Genomic DNA, 22380 nt, shown 5'->3' with positions numbered 1-22380 from the left:
AGACACTTCAAAGAGCCAAAACTATAGTGATCAGTGTTTGCCAGGGGCTGGTAGTGTGGGGCTGGAGGAAGTGACCACAACAGGTGGTAAGAGAGTTTTTGTGGGGTTGATGAAACTTTTTTATCCATAAAGAAGCCTCCATTTCGGACTGCTGGGTTTTCTTTGAAGGTGAGTGTTAAATACTTGTCTTTTAAAAACTTCTTTTAATAAGCCACTATATGAATAGCTCATGGCAGGTAGGAGAAAAATCATGCCCAAATTCTCAGTTCATCTAATGAATTATGAATAAATACATATTCACCACATTTCAGTGTTTTGATGCAGATGGGATTCATTGAAGGGCTGATTATTTTGCATCTGGCTTCTGCTGGAGGGAGTTTTGTCCTCTGATGGCAGCAGAGGGGTTTTGACCACTGACATGTCTCTGGGGACAACAAGATGACTACTTCAGGAAACAGCTTGGGGAGCAGTGAGTTCCATTGGAGCCCTCCCACCCCATCCCTTTTCCCATAGCAGACCTGTGAGCCCTCTCATGGCATCTAATCACAGCTCTCTTCTGCCTTGTTTGGGAAACAAAGTGACAGGCTTCTCCCCATTTTATTTATGGAGACAGATATCAGAAGAGCAAGCAAGCAAACAAGAACTCTAAACCTCAAGCACAAGGTTTACATATGTTGCAGATTTGCGTTCTCAGTACAGATGTGCAACTTGCTTTTCAGAAGGGACCTGAGACCTCTAACCCCTCGCTAAGAACAAAAGATAATAGTCTCGGTTGTGGTATCACATGTGTTTCCCATGAGAAGGGAGACTCTCTAGGGTCACCCCCCAGTGGCCGGGCTGTCCTGTACGCACCCCCTGGTGGTCACTTGGATGGAGTGTCTCTCTCTTCCTCGCCTCTAGCCGGTCTCAGGCTGGAACCCTGGTATAAAACAAAGAGAAACATCCCGATTTATTTCTTTGGAGTAGCAAGAAAGAAATAGCTGACCACCAAGAGAAGAAGCAGTGGAAAAAAACAAAGTATCATCTGACCAAATGGTGTTAACTGTGATCATCAGAGCTAGGAGTCCTTGCATTTTCTTCAGCTCCATGAGCAGGACTCTTGGCCACCCCCTGCCCTTGTACTTTAGTTTTCTCATCTGGAAAATAGGAAATTTAAACTAGGTGATTTCTAAGGGTGCTTCTGGCTTTAAATTATCTATTATCTAACATATGTATATATGTGTTTAGGAGGTGTCTTCTGCAGAGGTGTTGGATGCCATTTCCGCCACCTGACTTGGCACCAGCCAAGAGATCAGTGCCTGGAAAATTGAAGAAAATGGAAAGACATCTTGTAGATATCTCTTTGACCTCCAACATCCAGCCCTTTCTACTTGTGGCAGCTCACACTTTCTGATGATTTGAAATAGATGATTGTGATTAGAGCATAACTAAAGCCAATTGAAACTTAGTTTACTTTCTTCCAAAAGGCTCTCATCCAGTCATGATGAAAACACACTAGTCTTCAGAGAGAACTGAGGATGTGAGTCTAAATCCTATGCTCCTGCAAAAAATGTAGACAAGACCCTCTTTTCACACCTTTGGGTCCTGCCCATCATTTTAAGTCTTCATAAGTCCTGAAGTTAGAAGTTATATTTTACAAACATACCTCACATTTACTTACATTTCACAGAGAGCGAGGCAATTGATCCCTACAATGCCCAGCATATTTTTAATCCAGTCAATTAATCGCTCTCACCTTTCATCTCCTTACCTGTGAGTTGGGGCCGTGGAAGTCAGAGATAGCCCATGGGGACATGCTTTGTAAAGTGTTACACAAGCTTTGGGAGTGATTTTAAAGCTGATTTCACAGCCAGATCTTAGAGATGGTGCCTGAAATTTGCACTGTTTTCCTGCAGAACATCAGTCAATTACTTCGCATGTTTCTTAGCTTAAAAGGATAATTCCTCTTCAGTGCAAATTGTTGTCCTTATTAGAAGGAAGAAGCAGAAGACATTGCTTAGAGAAAAACTCATCCTAAAAGTGATGAGCTGACCACATAGAAACCCAGAAAGGCTCACAAGAAATAATGCATTTCTCATCAAGTTGGCCATTAAAAAATAAATTTTGTCCAGAGGAGGGGACAGAAAAAGGTTTTTCCATTCTTTTATGTGGAAGCCTCCATTTCACGCTACTGTGGTTGAAGAACAAGGTTTTCTCTCAAGATGAATGTTAAATTCTCCTCTAAAATATTTATTTTAATAATCAACTTTAGGAGCAGTCCACAGCATGTATAAGAATAATAAGCTCTTTCTACCTTTGTAGTGTGATTCCAACTTTCCTGTCCTGTTTGAGCCACTGTATTTCTGGGAAGTGACCCCATTCCCTTTGGACCAGTCCCCAGTCTGCTCAGCACCTACCTTTTCAGCAGGCAAGTCTTAGTGTGTCTCCTGCTTTATGTGAATACACCTCCCCTCGACCATGCCCATCCCCTCCTCCTTTTGACCAAGGAAGGTTTGGGGACCATAGCTGTGCTTCCCATGTCACAGTTCGATTGCTCCCCCTTAGTGCCTGCTTTTCCTCAGAGTTGTCCTGACACAACACCTGGCAGGTTGGGGAAAATGCTTGTGACAAGTGGCCATGTACCTTTGAGGACTTTGATGGTGGGTGGCAGGGAATCTATGCAGAGAAATGAAATGGTGCTGCCTTTTCCCAGAGTGTACACCTAGTTGTTCCAAGGAGCCAGGAAGGACTGTGGCTTCGCTAAGCGTTTTCTGCCCTGGCTTTATCAAATGTTGTCTCTTCCTACAGTAATCCCTGGGACTCTTTTCATCCCAGGGTTTTATTCCAAATGGAATGTTAAGAGGGTTCAGATGTGGAGAGACAGGTCAGGGCGGTGGGGGTAGGGAGAGGTGTGAGCTTGTCCAGATCTGTGGCTTTGCCAGAACTGTTTTTAAGTTGACACAGGGCTAAATAAAAAGCCCCCTGGCTTTGATCTCAGGGACTTCCTGGGTAGACTGTCTGATTAGATAAAGATCACGTCTCCAGCCCCACCCCCATCATCTTTTAGGCAGTAATCTAAGCTCTGAAGCCATTCCTTGTCCTGGGCTCCTGTCTCTTTCTCAAAGTATGTCTCTCTCTGTCTCAGTGGGTTCCTTCCTGGGTCTTGGGTTTTTCTTTCTGTTTGAGCAGGAAAAGGAGGCTGAGAAAATAGAGCACTTCTTCTCCTTTAATTCCTCTTAAGTTGTCTAGAAACAAAGCAAAAGCTTTGTTCGAGAGCCTCATATGGACCTCGTCTGGTCCTGGGCATCAAAGGGAATTGGTCTCTGTGTGCAACATGGTCAGCTGCTGGGATGCTATGGAGAGAGTGAGTTGGCAGGTGGAGGGTTTGGAGAGAGAAATACCATCAGCCCCTGCACTGGGTTCATCAGCCAAGACAACAGGCTGTGAGGGGTGTGGAGGTGAGTGTCTTCTCTGTGACTGCTTTTTTTGTTGCGGTAAGCGGGCCTCTCACCGTTGCGGCCTCTCCCGTTGCGGCCTCTCCCGTTGCGGAGCACAGGCTCCGGACGCGCATGCTCAGCGGCCATGGGTCACGGGCCCAGCCGCTCCACGGCACGTGGGATCCTCCCGGACCAGGGCACGAACCCGCGTCCCCTGCATCGGCAGGCGGACTCCCAACCACTGTGCCACCAGGGAGGCCCATCTGTGACTCTTTAATCTAGAGCTGGTCACCCAGGAGATGCAACAGATCACCATCTTTGATGATGATGAAGTAAATTGCTCTTAGGAGTCGGGCATTTTAAGAAATGCTTGAACCTAAACCTACCAGGTTGAAAATCTCTAGGCTGGATCACAGCTTTTTAGCTTTGTTCAGAGGAGAATCTCTTTATGACATTAAAAAATGAGACTTTGCACAACGAGGATTTGCACTTTTAATATTTTATTTTACTTAACCATCCGTGCTGATCACTGTTTTAAGTGACACACATACACCACACAGTTTACATAATATAAATATTAACTCATTAAGCCTTCATGGCAACCCAATGAGCATTTGCTATTAGCATTTGCCAACAGTTCCATTTGCTAATCATATTTGATAAACTAGGAAACTAAGGCACAGAGAAGTTAATATCTTACTCAAAGTCAGACGAGAGTGGGGCAGCAGATTAAGGATTCAAACTCAGGCAGGTCAGGTCCAAGAATGGGACTTTGCTGCCTGCTCACAGCTCCCTCCCCCCAACACACACACACTTAGAATTCACTAAGAAAACACACATGGATAAAAAAGTTATGAATTTATGAATTCAAGAATATTTTAAATATTTACATACATATGAAAAATAGTCACATTTTTATGTGGGAGGCAGTTGAATGTAGCGATTATTCATCGGCTTCACAAACATTTCTTTGAGAGCCAACCAGGCCCTGGGCTCGGTGTTGGGGTTTGAATGGGGTTGGGGTTTGAAAGCCAGTGTACCACACACAACTCTGCTAGTGAAGTCTGAACTCTCTTGGGAATTTGGAAAGTAGTTTTGCTCTATCATCCTTTCCAAGGATTTGTCTCCGCTCCTAGAAAAAAGACAACTGTGCTTTCAAGGGCCCCTGAGCCCCTCAGCAGTGTTGTGGGTGAGTGGGGTGAGGGCTCTCACTGCAGGACCGGATTAGTGGGGCTAGTGGTCCAAGTATGGGTCACTTCCCACGGGAAGGGGAGCCCCGGGCCCTTTCCCTGCAGCACCACCTACTGCTACCCCACCAGTCTCTGACTCTGGGGACTTGGGTCACCTCCTCACAGCAGGCTGGGCAGATTTTCTAGCCCCCAATTCTTAGGTGGGGTTTTTAGAACAGCCAGTGCTTTCACTGGAAGAGCCCTGAACCACATCCATGTGAACAATGCTGGTCAGAGAGCCCCTTCTTCTCAGCCGACTCCAGCAAGGCCTGTGCCAGGTGCCCTGCTGGGGCCACAGGCCAGGGGACCACAGGCCTTGATGCCTTTGTGGGCCTCTCCCACATCTGTGTGTGTGTGTGCGCGTGTGCACACGTGCATGTGTGTGGTAGGGAGGGGCTTAACTTGTGGTGATCAGTTTCCTGTAGATAACACTTAACCCCTTCATATCTTCAGGCACTATGGCATGCTTAGAACTCTGAAAACCATCCCTCTTTTTTTTTTTTTCTTTGACAAATAGATGAGCTAGAATGTGGGATGTTTTTTTCAAGGCATGTTTCAACTTTTTTCCCCCTTTAGTTCTCTCTTCTCTACTCTGTGCCTTGTCCATTTCTCCTCTCCCACTCTCCGAGGGACTGTTCCCTGTTAGGATTAAGCGAGGCTCAGTCCTCAACCCTTGGCCTCTGGGAGACCCAGACATGATGTGGACCGGCAGTGCCTGGTATTCCTATAACTTCCAGTTTCTGACTAGAAACAGGAACACCTGCCGTGCGGGGCTCATGTCTGGTTCACCCAGCAGAAGCCAGAAGGTGTCCATAGTCTAGTTCTTACCCTGTTTGCCTTTCTGCAGTTTGATTTTCAGGGGAGCAGCCTGTGGGAGAAATCTGTGGGCAGATTTGAGTGCTGAGGCACGGTGACCTGTGGGATGGGCGGCAGGAAGGACCATGGGGGCCAGGGGCCTCTGCTTGAACTTGAAAGTTGCTCAAATGAGAATCAAATCTCACTGGCTCACACTCAGCCAGAGGTTTGTTCGGTTGCAGGCAGGATGGGGCAGAGATACCATCTCCAAGTTTGAAGCCCAAATGCTGAGAAGAAAGATGGATTTGGAGCCACACACCTAGGTTTAAATATGGATCTACGCGTGAGATTGAGGGTGCATCTCTCCAGGGTCCTCAGGATCCTCACCTGTGACATTTGTAAAAGGTGATGGAGGCGATTTCCCACTCCGGTATCCAACACAAAAGAGATGCTCAGTAACTGGGCGTTTCAGGCTCAGGTGGGAGCCCATGGCTCCAGCGTTGGCGATTTTATTGTCTCCAGGCTCCTCCTGGAGCAGGACAGCAGGGGGAGTGGAAACGGGGGTTTCCTCCCTCCATCCAGAAAATGCTGGATTTGGGACCAGGTTCCCAGTCCAGGGCTCTGTTTAACCCAGAATGCACGGGTGAGAGAGGAAGGGAAAAGTCGGCAGAGGAAGGAAAGTGAGAGCAGGTGAATGCAGCGTCCCAGCCTCAGCATCATTGCCGTCAACCCGCACAGCTGGCCATCTCCTTCTACGTGTGTACACCTACAGATGCCAAGGGATGTTAGAGTCATGAACTTGTAGGAAGTCTTCTAACCTCACCACTTCATTTAGTTTTCCTTCTGAGGTTTTTGCTCCTCTTTAGTAATTTTTTTTCTTTGAATTTTTGAAATTTATTTTATTATGTTTTTATACAGCAGGTTCTTATTAGTTATCCATTTTATACATATTAGTGTATATATGTCAATTCCAATCTCCCAATTCATCCCACCACCAGCACCACCCCGCCACTTTTCCCCCTTGGTGTCCATAGGTTTGTTCTCTACATCTGTGTCTCAATTTCTGCCCTGCAAACGGGTTCATCTGTACCATTTTTCTAGGTTCCACATATATGCATTAGTATACGATATTTGTTTTTCTCTTTCTGACTTACTTCACTCTGTATGACAGTCTCTACATCCATCCGCATCTCTGCAAATGACCCAATTAAGTTTCTTTTTATGGCTGAGTAATATTCCATTGTATATATGTGCCACATCTTCTTTATCCATTCATCTGTCAATGGGCATTTAGGTTTCTTCCATGACTTGGCTATTGTAAATAGCGCTGAAGTGAACATTGGGGTGCATGTGTCTTTTGGAACTATGGTTTTCTTTGGGTATATGCCCAGTAGTAGGATTGCTGGGTCATATGGTAATTCTATTTTTAGTTTTTTAAGAAACCTCCATACTGTTCTCCATAGTGGCTGTATCAATTTACATTCCCACCAACAGGGCAAGAGGGTTCCCTTTTCTCCACACCCTCTCCAGCATTCGTTGTTTGTAGATTTTCTGATGATGTCCATTCTAACTGGTGTGAGGTGATACCTCATTGTAGTTTTGATTTGCATTTCTCTAATAATTAGTGATGTTGAGCAGCTTTTCATGTGCTTCTTGGCCATCTGTATGTCTTCTTTTTTTTTTTTTTTTTTGCAGTACGCAGGCCTCTCACTGTTGTGGCCTCTCCCGTTGCAGAGCACAGGCTCTGGACGCACAGGCTCAGCGGCCATGGCTCACAGGCCCAGCCGCTCCGCGGCATGTGGGATCCTCCCGGACCGGGGCACGAACCCGCGTCCCCCGCATCGGCAGGCGGACTCTCAACCACTGCGCCACCAGGGAAGCCCCTGTATGTCTTCTTTAGAGAAATATCTATTTAAGTCTTCTGCCCATTTTTGGACTGGGTTGTTTGTTTCTTTAATATTGAGCTGCATGAGCTGTTTATATATTTTGGAGATTAATCCTTTGTCTGTTGATTCGTTTGCAAATATTTCCTCCCATTCTGAGGGTTGGCTTCTCAACTTGTTTGTAGTTTCCTTTGCTGTGCAAAAACTTTTAAGTTCATTAGGTCCCATTTGTTTATTTTTGTTTTTATTTGCATTACTCTAGGAGGTGGATCAAAAAAGATCTTGCTGTAATGTATGTCAAAGAGTGTGCTTCCTATGTTTCCTCTAAGACTTTTATAGTGTCTGGTCTTACATTAGGTATCTAATACATTTTGAGTTTATTTTTGTGTATAGTGTTTGGGAGTGTTCTAATTTCATTCTTTTACATGTAGCTGTCCAGTTTTCCCAGCACCACTTATTGAAGAGACTGTCTTTTCTCCATTGTATATCCTTGCCTCTTTCATCATAGATTAGTTGACCATAGGTGCGTGGGTTTATCTCTGGGCTTTCTATCTTGTTCCATTGATCTACATTTCTGTTTTTTGTGCCAGTTCCATATTGTCTTGATTACTGTAGCTTTATAGTATAGTCTGAAGTCAGGGAGTCTGATTCCTCCAGCTCTGGTTTTTCCCCTCAAGACTGCTTTGGCTCTCCGGGGTCTTTTGTGTCTCCATACAAATTTTAAGATTTTTTTGTTCTAGTTCTGTAAAAAATGCCATTGGTAATTTGATAGGGATTGCATTGAATCTGTAGATTCCTTTAGATAGTATAGTCATTTTCACAATATTGATTCTTCTAGTCCAGGTACATGGCATATCTCTCCATCTGTTTATGTCATCTTTAATTTCTTTCATTAGTGTCTTATAGCTTTCTGCATACAGGTCTTTTGTCTCCTTAGGTAGGTTTATTTCTAGGTATTTTATTCTTTTTGTTTCAATGGTAAATGGGAGTGTTTCCTTAATTGCTCTTTCAGATTTCTCATCATTAGTGCATAAGAATGCAAGAGATTTCTGTGCATTAATTTTGTATCTTGCAACTTTACCAAATTCATTGATTAGTTCTAGTAGTTTTCTAGTGGCATCTTTAGGATTCTCTATGTATAGTATCATGACATCTGTAAACAGTGACAGTTTTACTTCTTTTCCAGTTTGTATTCCTTTTATTTCTTTTTCTTCTCTGATTGCCATGGATAGGACTTCCAACACTAGGTTGAATAATAGTGGCAAGAGTGGACATCCTTGTCTTGGTCCTGATCTTAGAGGAAATGGTTCCAGTTTTTCACCATTGAGAATGATGTTTGCTCTGGGTGTATCATATATGGCCTTTGTTATGTTGAGGTAAGTACCCTCTATGCCCACTTTCTGAAGAATTTTTTATCATAAATGGGCGTTGAATTTTGTCATAATCTTTTTCTGCATCTATTGAGATGATCATATGGTTTTTCTTCTTCAACTTGTTAATATGGTGTATCACATTGATTGATTTGCATATATTGAAGAATCCTTGCATCCCTGGGATAAATCCCACTCGATCATGGTCTATGATCCTTTTAATGTGTTGCTGGATTCTGTTTGCTAGCATTTTGTTGAGGATTTTTCCATCTATATTCATCAGTGATATTGGTCAGTAGTTTTCTTTTTTTGTAGTAACTTTGTCTGGTTTTCGTGTCAGGGTGATGGTGGCCTCATTGAATGAGTTTGGGAGTGTTCCTTCCTCTGCAATTTTTGGAAGAGTTTGAGAAGGATGGGTGTTAGCTCTTCTCTAAATATTTGATAGAATTCGCCTGTGAAGCCATCTGGTCATGGACTTTTGTTTGTTGGAAGTTTTTAATCACAGTTTCAATTTCATTACTTGTGATTGGTCTTTTCATATTCACTATTTCTTCCTGGTTCAGTCTTGGAAGGTCATACCTTTCTAAGAATTTGTCCATTTCTTCCAGGTTGTTCATTTTATTGGCATAGAATTGCTTGTAGTAGTCTCTTATTATGCTTTGTGTTTCTGCGGTGTCCATTGTAACTTCTTTTTCATTTGTAATTTTATTGATTTGAGTCCTTTCCCTCTTTTTCTTTATGAGGCTGGCTAAAGGTTTATCCATTTTGTTTGTCTTCTCAGGGAACAAGCTTTTAGTTTTATTGACCTTTACAACTGTTTTCTTTGTTTCTATTTCATTTATTTCTGCTCTGATCTTTATGATTTGTTTCCTTCTACTAACTTTGGGTTTTGTTTGTTCTTCTTTCTCAGGTTCTGTTACATGTAAGGTTAGATTGTTTATTTGAGATTTGTCTTGTTTCTTGAGGTAGGCTTGTATTACTATAAACTTCCCCCTTATAACTGCTTTTGCTGCATCCCGTAGGTTTTGGATCGTCGTGTTTTCATTGTCATTAGTCTCTAGGTATTTTTTGATTTCCTCTTTGATTTCTTCAGTGATCTCTTGTTTATTTAGTAACGTATTGTTTAGCCTCCATCTATTTGTGTTTTTTATGTTTTTTTCCCTGTAATTCATTTCTGGTCTCATAGCGTTGTGGTCAGAAAAGATGTTTGATATGATTTCAATTTTTTAAAATATGCTGAGGTTTGATTTGTGACCCAAGATGTGATCTATCCTGGAGAATGTTCTGTGCGCACTTGAGAAGAAAGTGTAATCTGCTGTTTTTGGATTGAATGTCCTACAAATATCAAGTAAATGTATCTGGTCTATTGTGTCATTTAAAGCTTCTGTTTCCTTATTAATTTTCTGTTTGGATGTTGTGTCCATTGGTGTAAGTGAGGTGTGAAAGTCCCCCACTATGATTGTGTTGCTGTCGATTTCCTCTTTTATAGCTGTTAGCAGTTGCCATATGTATTGAGGTGCTCCTACGTTGGGTGCATATATATTTATAATTGTTATATCTTCTTATTGGGTTGATCCCTTGATCATTATATAGTTTCCTTCCTTGTCTCTTGTAACATTCTTTATTTTAAAGCTTTTTTATCTGATATGAGTATTGCTCCTCCAGCTTTCTTTTGATTTCCATTTGCATGGAATATCTTTTTCCATCCCCTCACTTTCAGTCTGTAGGTGTCCCTAGGTCTAAAGTGGGTCTCTTGTAGTCAGCATATATAGGGGTCTTATTTTTGTATCCATTCTGTGAGCCTGTATGGTTTTTTGGAACATTTAATCCATTCATGTTTAAGGTAATTATCTATATGTATGTTCCTATGACCATTTTCTTAATTGTTTTGGGTTTGTTTTTGTAAGTCCTTTTCTTCTCTTGTGTTTCCCACTTAGAGAAGTTCCCTTAGCATTTGTTGTAGAGCAGGTGCTTGTCTGTAAAGCTTTGGATTTCTCCATTGAATCTGAATGAGATCCTTGCCGGTTAGAGTAATCTTGGTTGTATGTTCTTCCCTTTCATCATTTTAAATATGTCATGCCAGTCCCTCCTGGCTTGTAGAGCTTTTTCTGATAAATCAGCTGTTAAAGTTATGGGAGTTTCATTGTATGTTATTTGTCGTTTTTCCCTTGTTGCTTTCAATAATTTTTCTTTGTCTGTAATTTTTGCCATTTTGATTACTATGTGCCTCATTATGTTTTTTCTTTGGTTTATCCTATATGGGACTCTCTGTGCTTCCTGGACTTGGATAGCTATTTCCTTTCCCATGTTAGGGAGGTTTTCAACTATAATCTCTTGAAATATTTTCTCGAGTCCTTTCTCTCTCCCTTCTCCTTCTGGGACCCCGATAATGCGAACATTGTTGCGTTTCATGTTGTCCCAGAGGTCTCTTAGGCTGTCTTCATTTCTTTTCATTCTTTTTCCTTTATTCTGTTTCGCAGCAGTGAATTCTACCATTCTGTCTTCCAGGTCACTTATCCGTTCTTCTGCCTCAGTTATTCTGCTATTGATTCCTTCTAATGTAGTTTTCATTTCAGTTATTGTATTGTTCATCTATGTTTGTTTGTTCTTTAATTCTTCTAGATCTTTGTTAAACATTTCTTGCATCTTCTCGATCTTTGCCTCCATTCTTTTTCTGAGGTCCTGGATCATCTTCAGTATCATTATTCTGAATTCTTTTTCTGGAAGGTTGCCTATCTCCACTTCATTCAGTTGTTTTTCTGGGGTTTTATCTTGTTCCTTCATCTGGTACAGAGTCCTCTGCCTTTTCATTTTGTCTGTCTTTCTGTGAATGTGTTTTTTGTTCCACAGGCTGCAGGATTGTAGTTCTTCTTGCTTCTGCTGTCTGCCCTCTGGTAGATGAGGCTATCTAAGAGGCTTGTGAAAGTTTTCTGATGGGAGAGACTGGTGGTGGGTAGAGCTGGCTGTTGCTCTTGTGGGCAGAGCTCAGTAAACTTTAATCCACTTGTCTGCTGATGGGTGTGGCTGGGTTCCCTTCCTGTTGGTGTTTGGCCTGAGGCAACCCAACGCTGGACCCTACACGGCTCTTTGGTGGGGCTAATGGCAGGTTCTGGGAGGGCTCACGCCAAGGAGTACTTCCCAGAACTTCTGATGCCCGTGTCCTTGTCTTCACCATGAGACACAGCCACCCCCCAGCTCTGCAGGATACCCTCCAACACTAGCAGGTATGTCTGCTTCAGTCTCCTATGGGGTCACTGCTCCTTCCCCTGGATCCCGAGGCACACACTACTTTGTGTGTGTCCTGCAGGAGTGGAGTCTCTGTTTCCCTCTGTCCTGTCAAAGTCCTGCAATCAAATCCCGCTAGTCTTCAAAGTCTGATTGTCTAGAAATTCCTCCTCCCATTGCCGGAGCCCCAGGTTGGGAAGCCTGATGTGGCTCTCAGAACCTTCACTCCAGTGGGTGGACTTCTGTGGTATAAGTTTTGTCCAATTTGTGAGTCACCTACACAGCAGTTATGGGATTTGATTTTATTGTGATTCTGCCCCCCCCATCATCTCATTGTGACTTCTCCTTTGTCTTTGGATGTGGGGTATCTGTTTTGGTGAGTTCCAGTGTCTTCCTGTCGATGATTGTTCAGCAGTTAGTTGTGATTCCGGTGCTCTCATAAGAGGGAGTGAGAGCACGTCCTTCTACTCCGCCGTCTTGAACCAATCTCAGTAATTAGTTTTAAATATGTCACATATACAGAAAATAATGTAACAGTTGAACTTTACCCAATACTCAGATTTAACCAATATTAACATTTTGCCATATGTACATATACAAGTTTTATGTTATATATATAGTTTTATATTAGGTCTCTTTTTTAAAAAAGAAATAAAATATTATCTGTAAAGTTTCTCTGCTTCCCCACCCACTCACTGTCAGCCATACCCAGAGGTAACTGTTATCTTGAGGTTGGCTGTTAATCCTCCCATGCATAATTAAAACTTTAATTCCCTATGTCAGTGTCCAGTCATAATACGGTATTGTTTTGTGAATTTTTAAATGGTTGAAGACTGTATAATACTTTCATATCCATTTGCAATTTTCTTTTATACACATTATATTTTTGTGACACATCTGTGAGCCTATGCCTAGCTCTAGATCATTTAACAGCTGGATGGTATTCTATCCTATGAATGTAACATGGTGTGTTTGTTCGTTCCTCTGTTGGTGAACAATTTTACTTATTCCTAATTTTTTAAAAAAAATTTATTATTATTTTTGGTTGCATTGGGTCTTCGTTGCTGTGTGAGGGCTTTCGCTAGTTATGGTGAGTGGAGGCTACTCTTCATCGCGGTGCATGGGCTTCTCATTGCTGTGGCTTCTCTTGTTGCAGAGCATGGGCTCTAGGCATGTGGGCTTCAGTAGTTGTGGCACGTGGGCTCAGTAGTTGTGGTTCCTGGGCCCTAGAGCGTAGGCTCAGTAGTTGTGGCACACGGGCTTAGTTGCACCACAGCATGTGGGATCTTCCTGGACCAGGGCTCGAACCCATGTCCCCTGCATTGGCAGGCGGATTCTTAACCACTGTGCCACCAGGGAAGTCCCTCTTATTTTTAATAATAGAAAAAAGACCCTCAGGAGGGAAATTAGTGAATTTTGCTACATTTCAGCTTCAACTCTACTAGGTATAGTCAAATTATTCTCCAGTTTACATCACCACAAGCAGAGGTGATAAAGAGTTTCTGTTTTCACACCCTCTTGCCAACACTTGGTATTATCAGACTTGTTTTCCTAAATAAAATATGGCAACTCTGGCTTGTTAGTTACAATTGCCCTGGTTAATCATGTCCTCATCTGTTCCCATAACACCTCTCACAATGTATTATAGTCATCTGAGTTAGTCACCCCCACGGGACAGGGTTCCTGTCCACCTTTTTTTTGTATATCCAGTAGGTACCCAGCATGTAAATAGTGACTGGCACACACTTACTTAGTGTTCAGTACACATGTGTTGACTTAAATATAAGAATAAAGAGATCAAAGAACAGAACAGTCAGGGAAGACTTAGTGAAAGGGGTAGAACCAGGATTGGTCCAAGAATCAGAACCTTCAAATACTCCTGGATAGAGTGTCAACCAATGTAACCACTTTGGAAAACCTGGGGGCAGTATCTGCTAGACTGAGCATGTCCTCTGACCTACCAATTTCACTTCCAATAGAAATGTTGTGTGTATGAGCCCCAAGGACACACCCTGGACTGTTCATAGCAGCACTATTTGTAAAAGCTCCAAGCCAGCAACCACCCACATGCCCACACATGGTAGAACGGTTAAATAGACATGTGCCATACTTGGCAGCGATGGGCAGGCAGGACCTATAGCTGCAAGGAGCAACGTGGGAAAATCTCACGATATGATGTGGAGCAAAAGGTGACAGATCTCAAGGAGCACATGCTGTGTGCTTCCACTGACTTGAAGTTCAAAATCAGGCAAAATTAATCTAGTGCAGAAGTTGTGATACTTATTACTTTTGGTGGGAAGTGGGTACTGACTGGAAGGGGACAGAGTGCTGGTAATGTTTTACTTATTTACTTCATATTGGGGTAATATTTACATACAATGAAATTCAATTTTCTTTAGTGCACAATTCAGTGAGTTTTGACAAATGCATACGGTTGTGTAGCCATCACCATAGTCAACACTTAGAACATTTCTATCATCCCCGAAAGCCTCTCATGAGCCTTATGCTCCATTTCTTGACTTTTTTCATGGGTGTTGGTTACACGTGGTTGTTCACTTTGTGAAAATTCACTGAGCTGTGCACTTATGATATGTGTGCATTTTTTTCTGAATGCATGCTTAATTGTAATTGTGTTCGAAAAGCATCTTTAACAAAAGATTGGCTACAAAAATGGCAATTGGCTGCAAGATGGTCAACTGGGTGGCAGAGGGGATGGGAGAGGAGCAATCAGGAAGGTGACTGGGCTGTGCAGTATAGAAAAAGCAGTGAAAAGGAAACAGTGAGTCTGCAGTTTTATCTCAAGGTTTAGCTTCTTACCTTTGCTGCTGGTGAGTGGTGAACCAGGCTTTATATTTCTAGCACTGGATCATTGCCCTCCTCCTTTTTTTTTTCTCTTTATAATATACTGTAATAGTAGGAGGGAGCACTCAACAGTGGCTCAGAGGCAGGTTTCTTCCTGACTCAGAGGAGTCCCCAGGAAAGGGGACTTGAAATGTTCCTCTCAGAAAATTCTACCCTCCACAGCCAATCAGCATAGGACACCTTGCTCTCTTTTGACTGGAAGAGTCCTGGTCATGTGACTTTAAGTCATGAGGTCTTTGGAAATCTTTTCCTGGTCTTGTCTGGGCAGGACCCAGCCATCCCTGAGGGGGGATTGGAAGGCTCTGTGGGGTCAGGAGCATCAATGGTGTGGGTCGCTCCAATCTACTGTTTGTGAAGATCCCACCTTTGTTACGTTAATAACAGGGACAGTGAGTTATTTTAGAGGTTCCAAAGAAACTTTCATCCTGGGAGATCCTGGGTTTTGCTCTTCTTTTCTTTTCTCTTGCCTTTCTGCTTCTCCATTTGTTCAGCTCTCCAAAGATTAAAAAAAACCCAAAAACACCCAACCCCCCAAACAAACCAAAAACACAGCCAAGTGGGGTCTAAAGGGGGTTACAGCTAACCAAATAGAAACTCCCTGGCTAATGGTGTAAAATTTTAAAATGGTGCTTTTCAAGATCTGCTACCGTTCCCTGTCACTAAAGAATTAAAAGTTTACTTCACTTAGACTGTTCTCTTCCATGGCAAATAAACCTAACATTTAGCCATGACCTTTGTGAAAAAATAACTTAGGAACTTGCGTAGAAAAGAGAATTCCTCTTTCTTTTTTAAAAGTCAGCCTTGAAATTTTTATATCCTTTGAGTCATATTCTTGAAGCAATTGGCTGATTAGTTCAAGAAATGTTACCTTCCCAATTCAAACATGACATTTTGAAAATCATCCATGAATTACATGCCTCGGGAATGAAAGGCTTTTCTGTGCCATTTAAAAGTTGTTTTTTTTTTTTTTCATTTTAAGGGCAATCATGAATATCTATAAGGGCACATTTATGACTCCCAGAACAGATAGAAAATTAGCAAAGTCATAAACTTTTTACCCAGCTTTGCTATTGCAGCTGTGTCGCAATCCAGTCTCCCACCAATTCCCCTGCCACTAAAATGGTTAAGGATGATGTTACTTTTGCCATTACAGGCAAGGCACTGGTCTTTGTATGTTGGCTTTCTAAATCTCTACATGAAGGTCTGGAAAAAAAAAAAAAGAGTCTGTTCTGGTTCAACAAAAAGTTGCTGGTCCCATAAATTTGTTCCTGAAAAGTCTTACCTTCTGGTCCCGGAAAATGTCCCTCTTCTTCTAATCCCATAGAGTAAACCAATGCTAAACCTCAGAAAATCAACTGGCTGTAAGCTTTCTGCCTTCATTTACACCACTGTATTCAGGATCTGTAGACATGGATGTATGTTTCTGTATATACCCACCCAGTAATTACGGAGGCAAGCCTTTAATTTGTCTGAAACCGTGCAGGCATAATGGTGACAACCCACACATTTTTCCACTGGAAATTGTAAATGGATGACAACGAAAGAAACCAGGCCTCCCCCGCCCCCTTCCTGGGAAGCTTTTTCATGACTCTGTCCATCAGGCCAGAATCAACTCAATGCTCATGGGGTGTTGATCACTGTCGCTCAGGTAATTAGAACAGTGCTACTCAAAGTGTGGTCCTTAGAGCAGGACTGGTCTTTAGTCAGCAAGGAGATGAAGTCAAAAATTAAGAAAAGACGTTCATAAATGTTTAGAGGTATTTGGTGGAATCCTTTTCTCCCTGTTGGACCTAATCATAAAAACTGGGGGTTTATCTTCATTTTGTAAAAACTAAATGGAATTGAAATCTAATAGAGTTTCTATCTCTGGCCAGGCTGAGAGTGAGTTTTCTTTTTTGGAAGGGCTGTCAGCAACACAAGACCTCGTCTCACATGAGCTCGATGGCAATAATATTATGATACACTTATATTTGAATAACGAACTTATTCGAATATTAAAGCAAGAAGTGATGTGTTGGTTTGGGACCACTCAGAAGCAGATCCAGAGAGAAGGACCTGGGCAAGTAGCTTATTTGGGAGACAATTCCAGTGAGCGACAGTAAGGGAGTGGGGAGGAAAGACAGGGAAGGGAAGGAGGCCAGTAATTGGCATGTTAGCAAGCAGGTCCCCACCGAGGGTGGCAGGACCTCAGTCTCACTGGGAGCTCGGGAATGGTATAAAACACGCTTCAGAATTGCCCCACTCGAGGGATGAGAGAGATGGGGTATTCATCCACCAGGGTCCTGTTAAGCCTCCTGGGAGGCACTGTTCACTCTCTGGCACTTCAGCCCCAACTGTGTGAGCTGTGTGGGCCCTGGTTAGAGAAAACCATCAGGTAAGGGCTTGCAGGAGCTGCCAGTTGAAAGCTAAGCTGGTCTAAATGAGATGAAAAGGATCATTCCCTTTGATCACTAACTTTGGGCCCATCCAGAACCCCTTTCACTAGCTTTCTCTCTTGCCTTGTGTAATTAATTAGTTGGTGGTCTACCTATGTGGCAGAGACTGATTGGGTGCTCACACAGCCGATCTCTGCTTCCTGGGCCCCCGACTGTACTCCATTTCCCAGTCTCCCTTGTAGAAGAGTGTGGCATGAAACAGCTGTACTTCCCTGGGCCACCTATGTAAGTCATTGCCCATATTCTCCCTGCTTTTTACTCCTTAAGCCTCCTGGAATAGAGATGACCTGCAGGGCACCCTAGAGAGTCAAGACTTGAAGATGGAAAGTTTGGGTCCTTGGGTCATCACTTAGAGGAGAGCCACTTGACTGGAAACATACCTTTAGAGGTTTTTGTGTTAAGCCATTGTGATTTTAAGGCTTATCTATTACAGCAACTAGCATTACTTTAAATAATGCAACATACACGTGTGATCAAATAATTTATTTTTCTTGATATCACTTACCATTATTTCAGATTATGTACTTATTTATATATCAGCCGTCTCCCCTCCACCAGGAAAACTTGGATTTTTACACTGCTGTATCTCTGGCATCTAGAACAATGCCTGGCAACTAGTATACGCTCAATAAATATTTCTCCAATGACTCAACACCGACGCACATGGTACATGACAGGCCCTATGCTAGGAACTTCATATCTCTTATTTTGTTCTCTGAAAAACTGTATGGGGAAACTGGAATATATGCAGGCTGATTAACTTATCCAGTGGTACCCAGCAGGCAACTGAGGGAGCCAGGATTGGAATCTAGGTAGTCTGACTCAACTCTCAAATTCTTCCGCCCTCTGTACCTTGCCTGATGATATCTGCCAGGTACAGAGCTAGGGGCTGGGGGTGTAGAAAGCATGAGACATGGCACCTGCCCTTCAGGTCGACCCAACAGGCAACAGTTGACATGGGGCTTGAGTGCAGCAGGGAAAACAGACCAGTCTCATTCTTATCTGTGGAGCAGGCTATCTTCTAGAAAGCTAGGCTCTGCTACTCAGCCAACCTGAGCAAGGGCACAGATACAGATTCAAATCCTCTTATGGAATATGAGAGAACTGAGCATATAGAGCTAAAGCCAGATCCACTGTCACCAACGCGAGACACGTAAATGATGATGCAGGGACATTTGGTGGATTTGAACAATTGGAGCAAAGGCAGAGTGAGTCGGAGGCAAAATCCTGATCCTGTGTGTTGGGAAGAGTTAGGAAGACAGTTGAGTAGAGGTTAAGGTTAAGAACACAGTCTTCAACCAGCTTTGCCATGTACAGAGCCTTATGACTTGGGCAGGTTAGAAGACCTTGTTGGGCTTCTTTTGCCTTATCTGTAAAATGGACGTAAACTGCTTGCCTCCCATGGTAAAGTGATTAGCACAGAGGCACAAAGTGTGTGCTCAGGAAGGGTGGCTGGTATCGTACCTATTCTTTGATCCTTGATCCTTGGGGAAATCTACCCCCTGGCCACTGAGCTACAAAGATGGAAAGGCTTGGAGACTAATCATGGTGGATAATAATTGAATGGGGTGAGGAGGTTGCCCAGCTCTTCTGGGGCCCTGCCCTCATCCTTCCCATGTGCGGACACCAGAGGGCCTTGACTTCTCTGTCTGTCACTATTGGCTTGCTCAGACGTGGCACATGAGAGGCCCAGTGGGTCACTAGAAAAAGGGATCTCTTTCCAAGGAGCAGCAAAGGAGCAAAGCATTCGATGAGAGGCGTCTGTAGAGCAGTTGCTGAGGGGTCCAATAAACAGGTGCTGCAGGTGAGGGAGCAGACAGCCTACCCTGTGGTGGGCAAAGTTGGCACTTGTTCACATGATCCCCTTTCCATGAAGGAATTACCCAGGGTTACACTGGGGCTGGCTTGGGGCCCTATAGTAAATGAGATACAACTGCATAGAGGCAGGTTATAGTTCAGCAAATTTCCAGAGGGGTGGCACCATCTGGATGATGGATGGGAAACTAGCGGTGTTCTCAGTAGGCAAAGAGCCCAGGAGCCCTCCCCAGCTCCTAATTCACCCTACCTTCCAACTCTCAGTTCGTTATGTCAGGAAGGTCTGATATAAAGAGGCAAATAGCCCATTGGAAACATGGCTCTCATATCAGTCATTCTCACTGTATTAGGAAACAGCTTTAATTTTCCACGCTAAATCCTTAACAAAAACACCTTAGACACAACTCCATAACTTGCCATTCTTGTCCCTCTGGCTCATCACTGTAAACATCCCAGTTTTCAGAAAACACCAAGCTCTTGCGTAGTTCCTTGCCTTTGCCCATACTGTTTTCTTACTCCAAATGCATCTACTTGCCCCCCCACCCTTCTCCGCTTTGTGAAATACCACTCCTCCATTAGGTCTAGCAGGTACTTCCCTGATTCCTGCCTCTATTTTCCCAGAGTACTTTCCACTTACCCTTTATAGAACACTTATCAGAGGGGGTTATTGCTGTACATTTTTGTCTCGCCTGCTCACTAAAATGAGTTTCTTATGTGATTCCTCTCCAGCTCTGCTTGAATACCTGTCCTGGCAGGGTACTCACCATCCCAAAGGCAATGTATTCCATTGCAACCAATTCTCTTGGCAAAAATGGTTTTCCTATAATTAGGAACCAAATCTGCTTCCCTGATACACGGACCTACTGATTTTCTCCTTCCCAGTTCACTTGCCTAAACTTCCTTCAGGTGTGAATAAGGATTCTCATTCCATAATTAGAAATAGGTCTTAAATATAAATATCCTGAGAGTGGGCAATACATGGATAACTCATTCTAAAGTGTAAATGACTGATAAGAGCTTTTCCATTAAAACAAGATTTTATTATGAGAACCTAAGGGTAGGCTGATATAGTGGATAGAGCACTGGACTAGGAAATGAGTGATAGATCCAACGTGATCTGTTTTTATCTGAGCTTTGGTTTCCTCAACTCGAAATGGAATTATTTGCACAATGAGGAGTTCTACTTATTACGGTAATTGCAGAATTTTGTCTGGAAGCAGTCCCACTCACCTGGGCTGTCTTAAGCCTTTGCTCTGGCTTGGATTTCTTAGCTCTTTCTTAGCTCTGGGTGGGCAAAAAGTTGCACGTGTATCAATGAGCTCTAGCCTCCTCGGGGCAGGGTTGATATTCTTGGTGCCAAAGATGCTATGACTTATACCACCCACCATCACATCAATCAATGAGCCTTTTATTCTACCTGGTTTGAACCTTCCTCTCCCCTGCCTTGAAGCCCTGCTTTACTAGGGCTATTTATGGAATTTGTATCATAAATATTTGCAGGTAACACATTTACTGTAGGTAACACATTTTATTATGATTTTATTATGTAATCTCTTTTCCTGGAGTTTTGCAAGTAAAGATTGCATAAGAACCAACTCTTTATTTGTCCTAAGTTCCACCCTACAGAACCAGGCCATATTACAATTGCTTGATGCACAAGACTCAGTGACTCAATAAATACTTTACAAAAATAATGTATTTTTTTCTTTCTTAAAACATAAAAAAATTAGGGTTTTAGACTTGAGTTCCTCTCTTTGTTTTTACATTTATTTACTGAGAATATATTGTGGAGAAAAAAAATTGTTACGATGGTATTAAAGTAAAATAGATGAAGTTCATGTTCTCCCCCCATGTGTTTTGCATTTTTTCTTTGGAAAAGTGCTACTCCTTGTTTTTATGTCTGACCTTCCTGTAGCCTTCTGAACCTATTAAGGCAGGAGCAGAAATTCTATTCTGGGGTCTTTTAATAGAATCATAGCATTGTGTTAATACTGGCCTTTGTTTTAAAGTCCACTTAAAACCAGGCCTCAGATTTTCTCCTAAAATACCCATTTGCCCCCCACTCCCTACCCAGGCTGAGGCAAGGGCATTTGGAAGCTGAGACTTATCAAGGTACCTCACTGGCTAACTAACACTTGGTTTCAGGTGGGTGTTTTCTTGTTTTGATATCTTTCTGTTGAATTCTTTATTTTTAAAGAAGTCATTACTACAAAATTCCCTCTCTCTTCCATCTCCTTAAGCCCCTTTCTGAACTCTCATGGAAGTGATTAAATAATTTCACGATGACAACTCCAGAGAAAAGGTGACGTATAAGTCACATTCATATTAAATAAGTTATATATAAAAACTGCTTATCACGTTTACAACTTCCTTCTCTTTGCCCCTTTGCTTCTCTCGGAAACGCTGGATCCGGGGTGTGAGTTGAATCCCACCTGCTATGACCTCCAGGTTCTTCTTCCAGCTCCTTTCTCCCCATCCTCCTGAGGACATGCCCCCTAGGAAGAGTTCCAAGGAAGCCGTTGACATGGAAGAGGCAACGGTGGCTTCAGATGGCAGTCACAAGGGCCTGGCACACACCCCTAGTGTAACTTATGACAAATACTCACGTGGTATATGTACATATACATGTATGCGGGTAAGAGGGACTCTGCCAGGTGGCGGATCAGTGCAGTGTGTTTGTGTCACGAACAACAGAGGTGGTGTCTCTTTAATACTCTCTGGCCTCTTGAAACTGCTTGATATAATCTTCGTCCGAGGGGCTCTCTGTGCACTTCTGTCCGTTGTTGGGAGGTCGGGCCTCGTTATACCTGCTCCAGTCGCCCTTGCAGATAATCCAGGGCAGGATGTCCACCTTGTAGTGGAGCTCCGCTGAGAATTCAGTGCTGATGAGATTGGGCGTCCCCGCCCCTTTGCCCCTGGTGATGAGCTGCATGTTGTCGCCATAGCAACAGTGCTGGGCGGCCAGTGTGGTGCTCTCCAGGGACAGCATGGAGCGAATGCAGTACCGGGCCGTGGGCTTGTAGATCTCCAGCTTCTCCTTGGGCCCGCTGGCATCCTTCCAGCGGAAGTCCTTGCGCTTGATGCGGTCGAAGATGTCGGCCGTGCTGTAGGCCACCTCGGTGGGGTAGGAGCAGGGGCAGCTGGGCAGGTCGTTGATCACCTTGTGCATGTACTTCTTTAGGAACTCGCTCTTGCAGCTCATCCAGCGCTCACAGCTGTCCGTGTCTGAAAGGGGCCAGAGAAACCCTCTGATCGCATGCAAAACCGGCTGCTTGATGACTTTAAAGTCCACCTCTCCCTTCCCTGACGGGCAGCCCCTGGAACCCCCAGGCCATGGGTGAACACGGTCA

General features: G+C 43.2%; 1 protein-coding gene across 1 annotated transcript in view; it reads right to left on the bottom strand.

The window, feature by feature from the left end:
* Window positions 1-20040: 20040 nt before the first annotated feature.
* The window catches only part of ISM1 (isthmin 1), an 89737-nt gene continuing 87397 nt past the window's right edge, over window positions 20041-22380 (bottom strand). The window contains exon 6 of the mRNA XM_032607197.1: window positions 20041-22255. Coding sequence (XP_032463088.1) covers window positions 21738-22255 — 518 coding nt within the window. The 3' untranslated portion in view covers window positions 20041-21737. The remainder of the gene's footprint in view (window positions 22256-22380) is intronic.

The sequence above is a fragment of the Phocoena sinus genome, chromosome 15, assembly GCF_008692025.1.
Source record: "Phocoena sinus isolate mPhoSin1 chromosome 15, mPhoSin1.pri, whole genome shotgun sequence".
Lineage (NCBI taxonomy): Eukaryota > Metazoa > Chordata > Mammalia > Artiodactyla > Phocoenidae > Phocoena > Phocoena sinus.
This window is presented reverse-complemented; position numbering and strand designations above follow the sequence as displayed.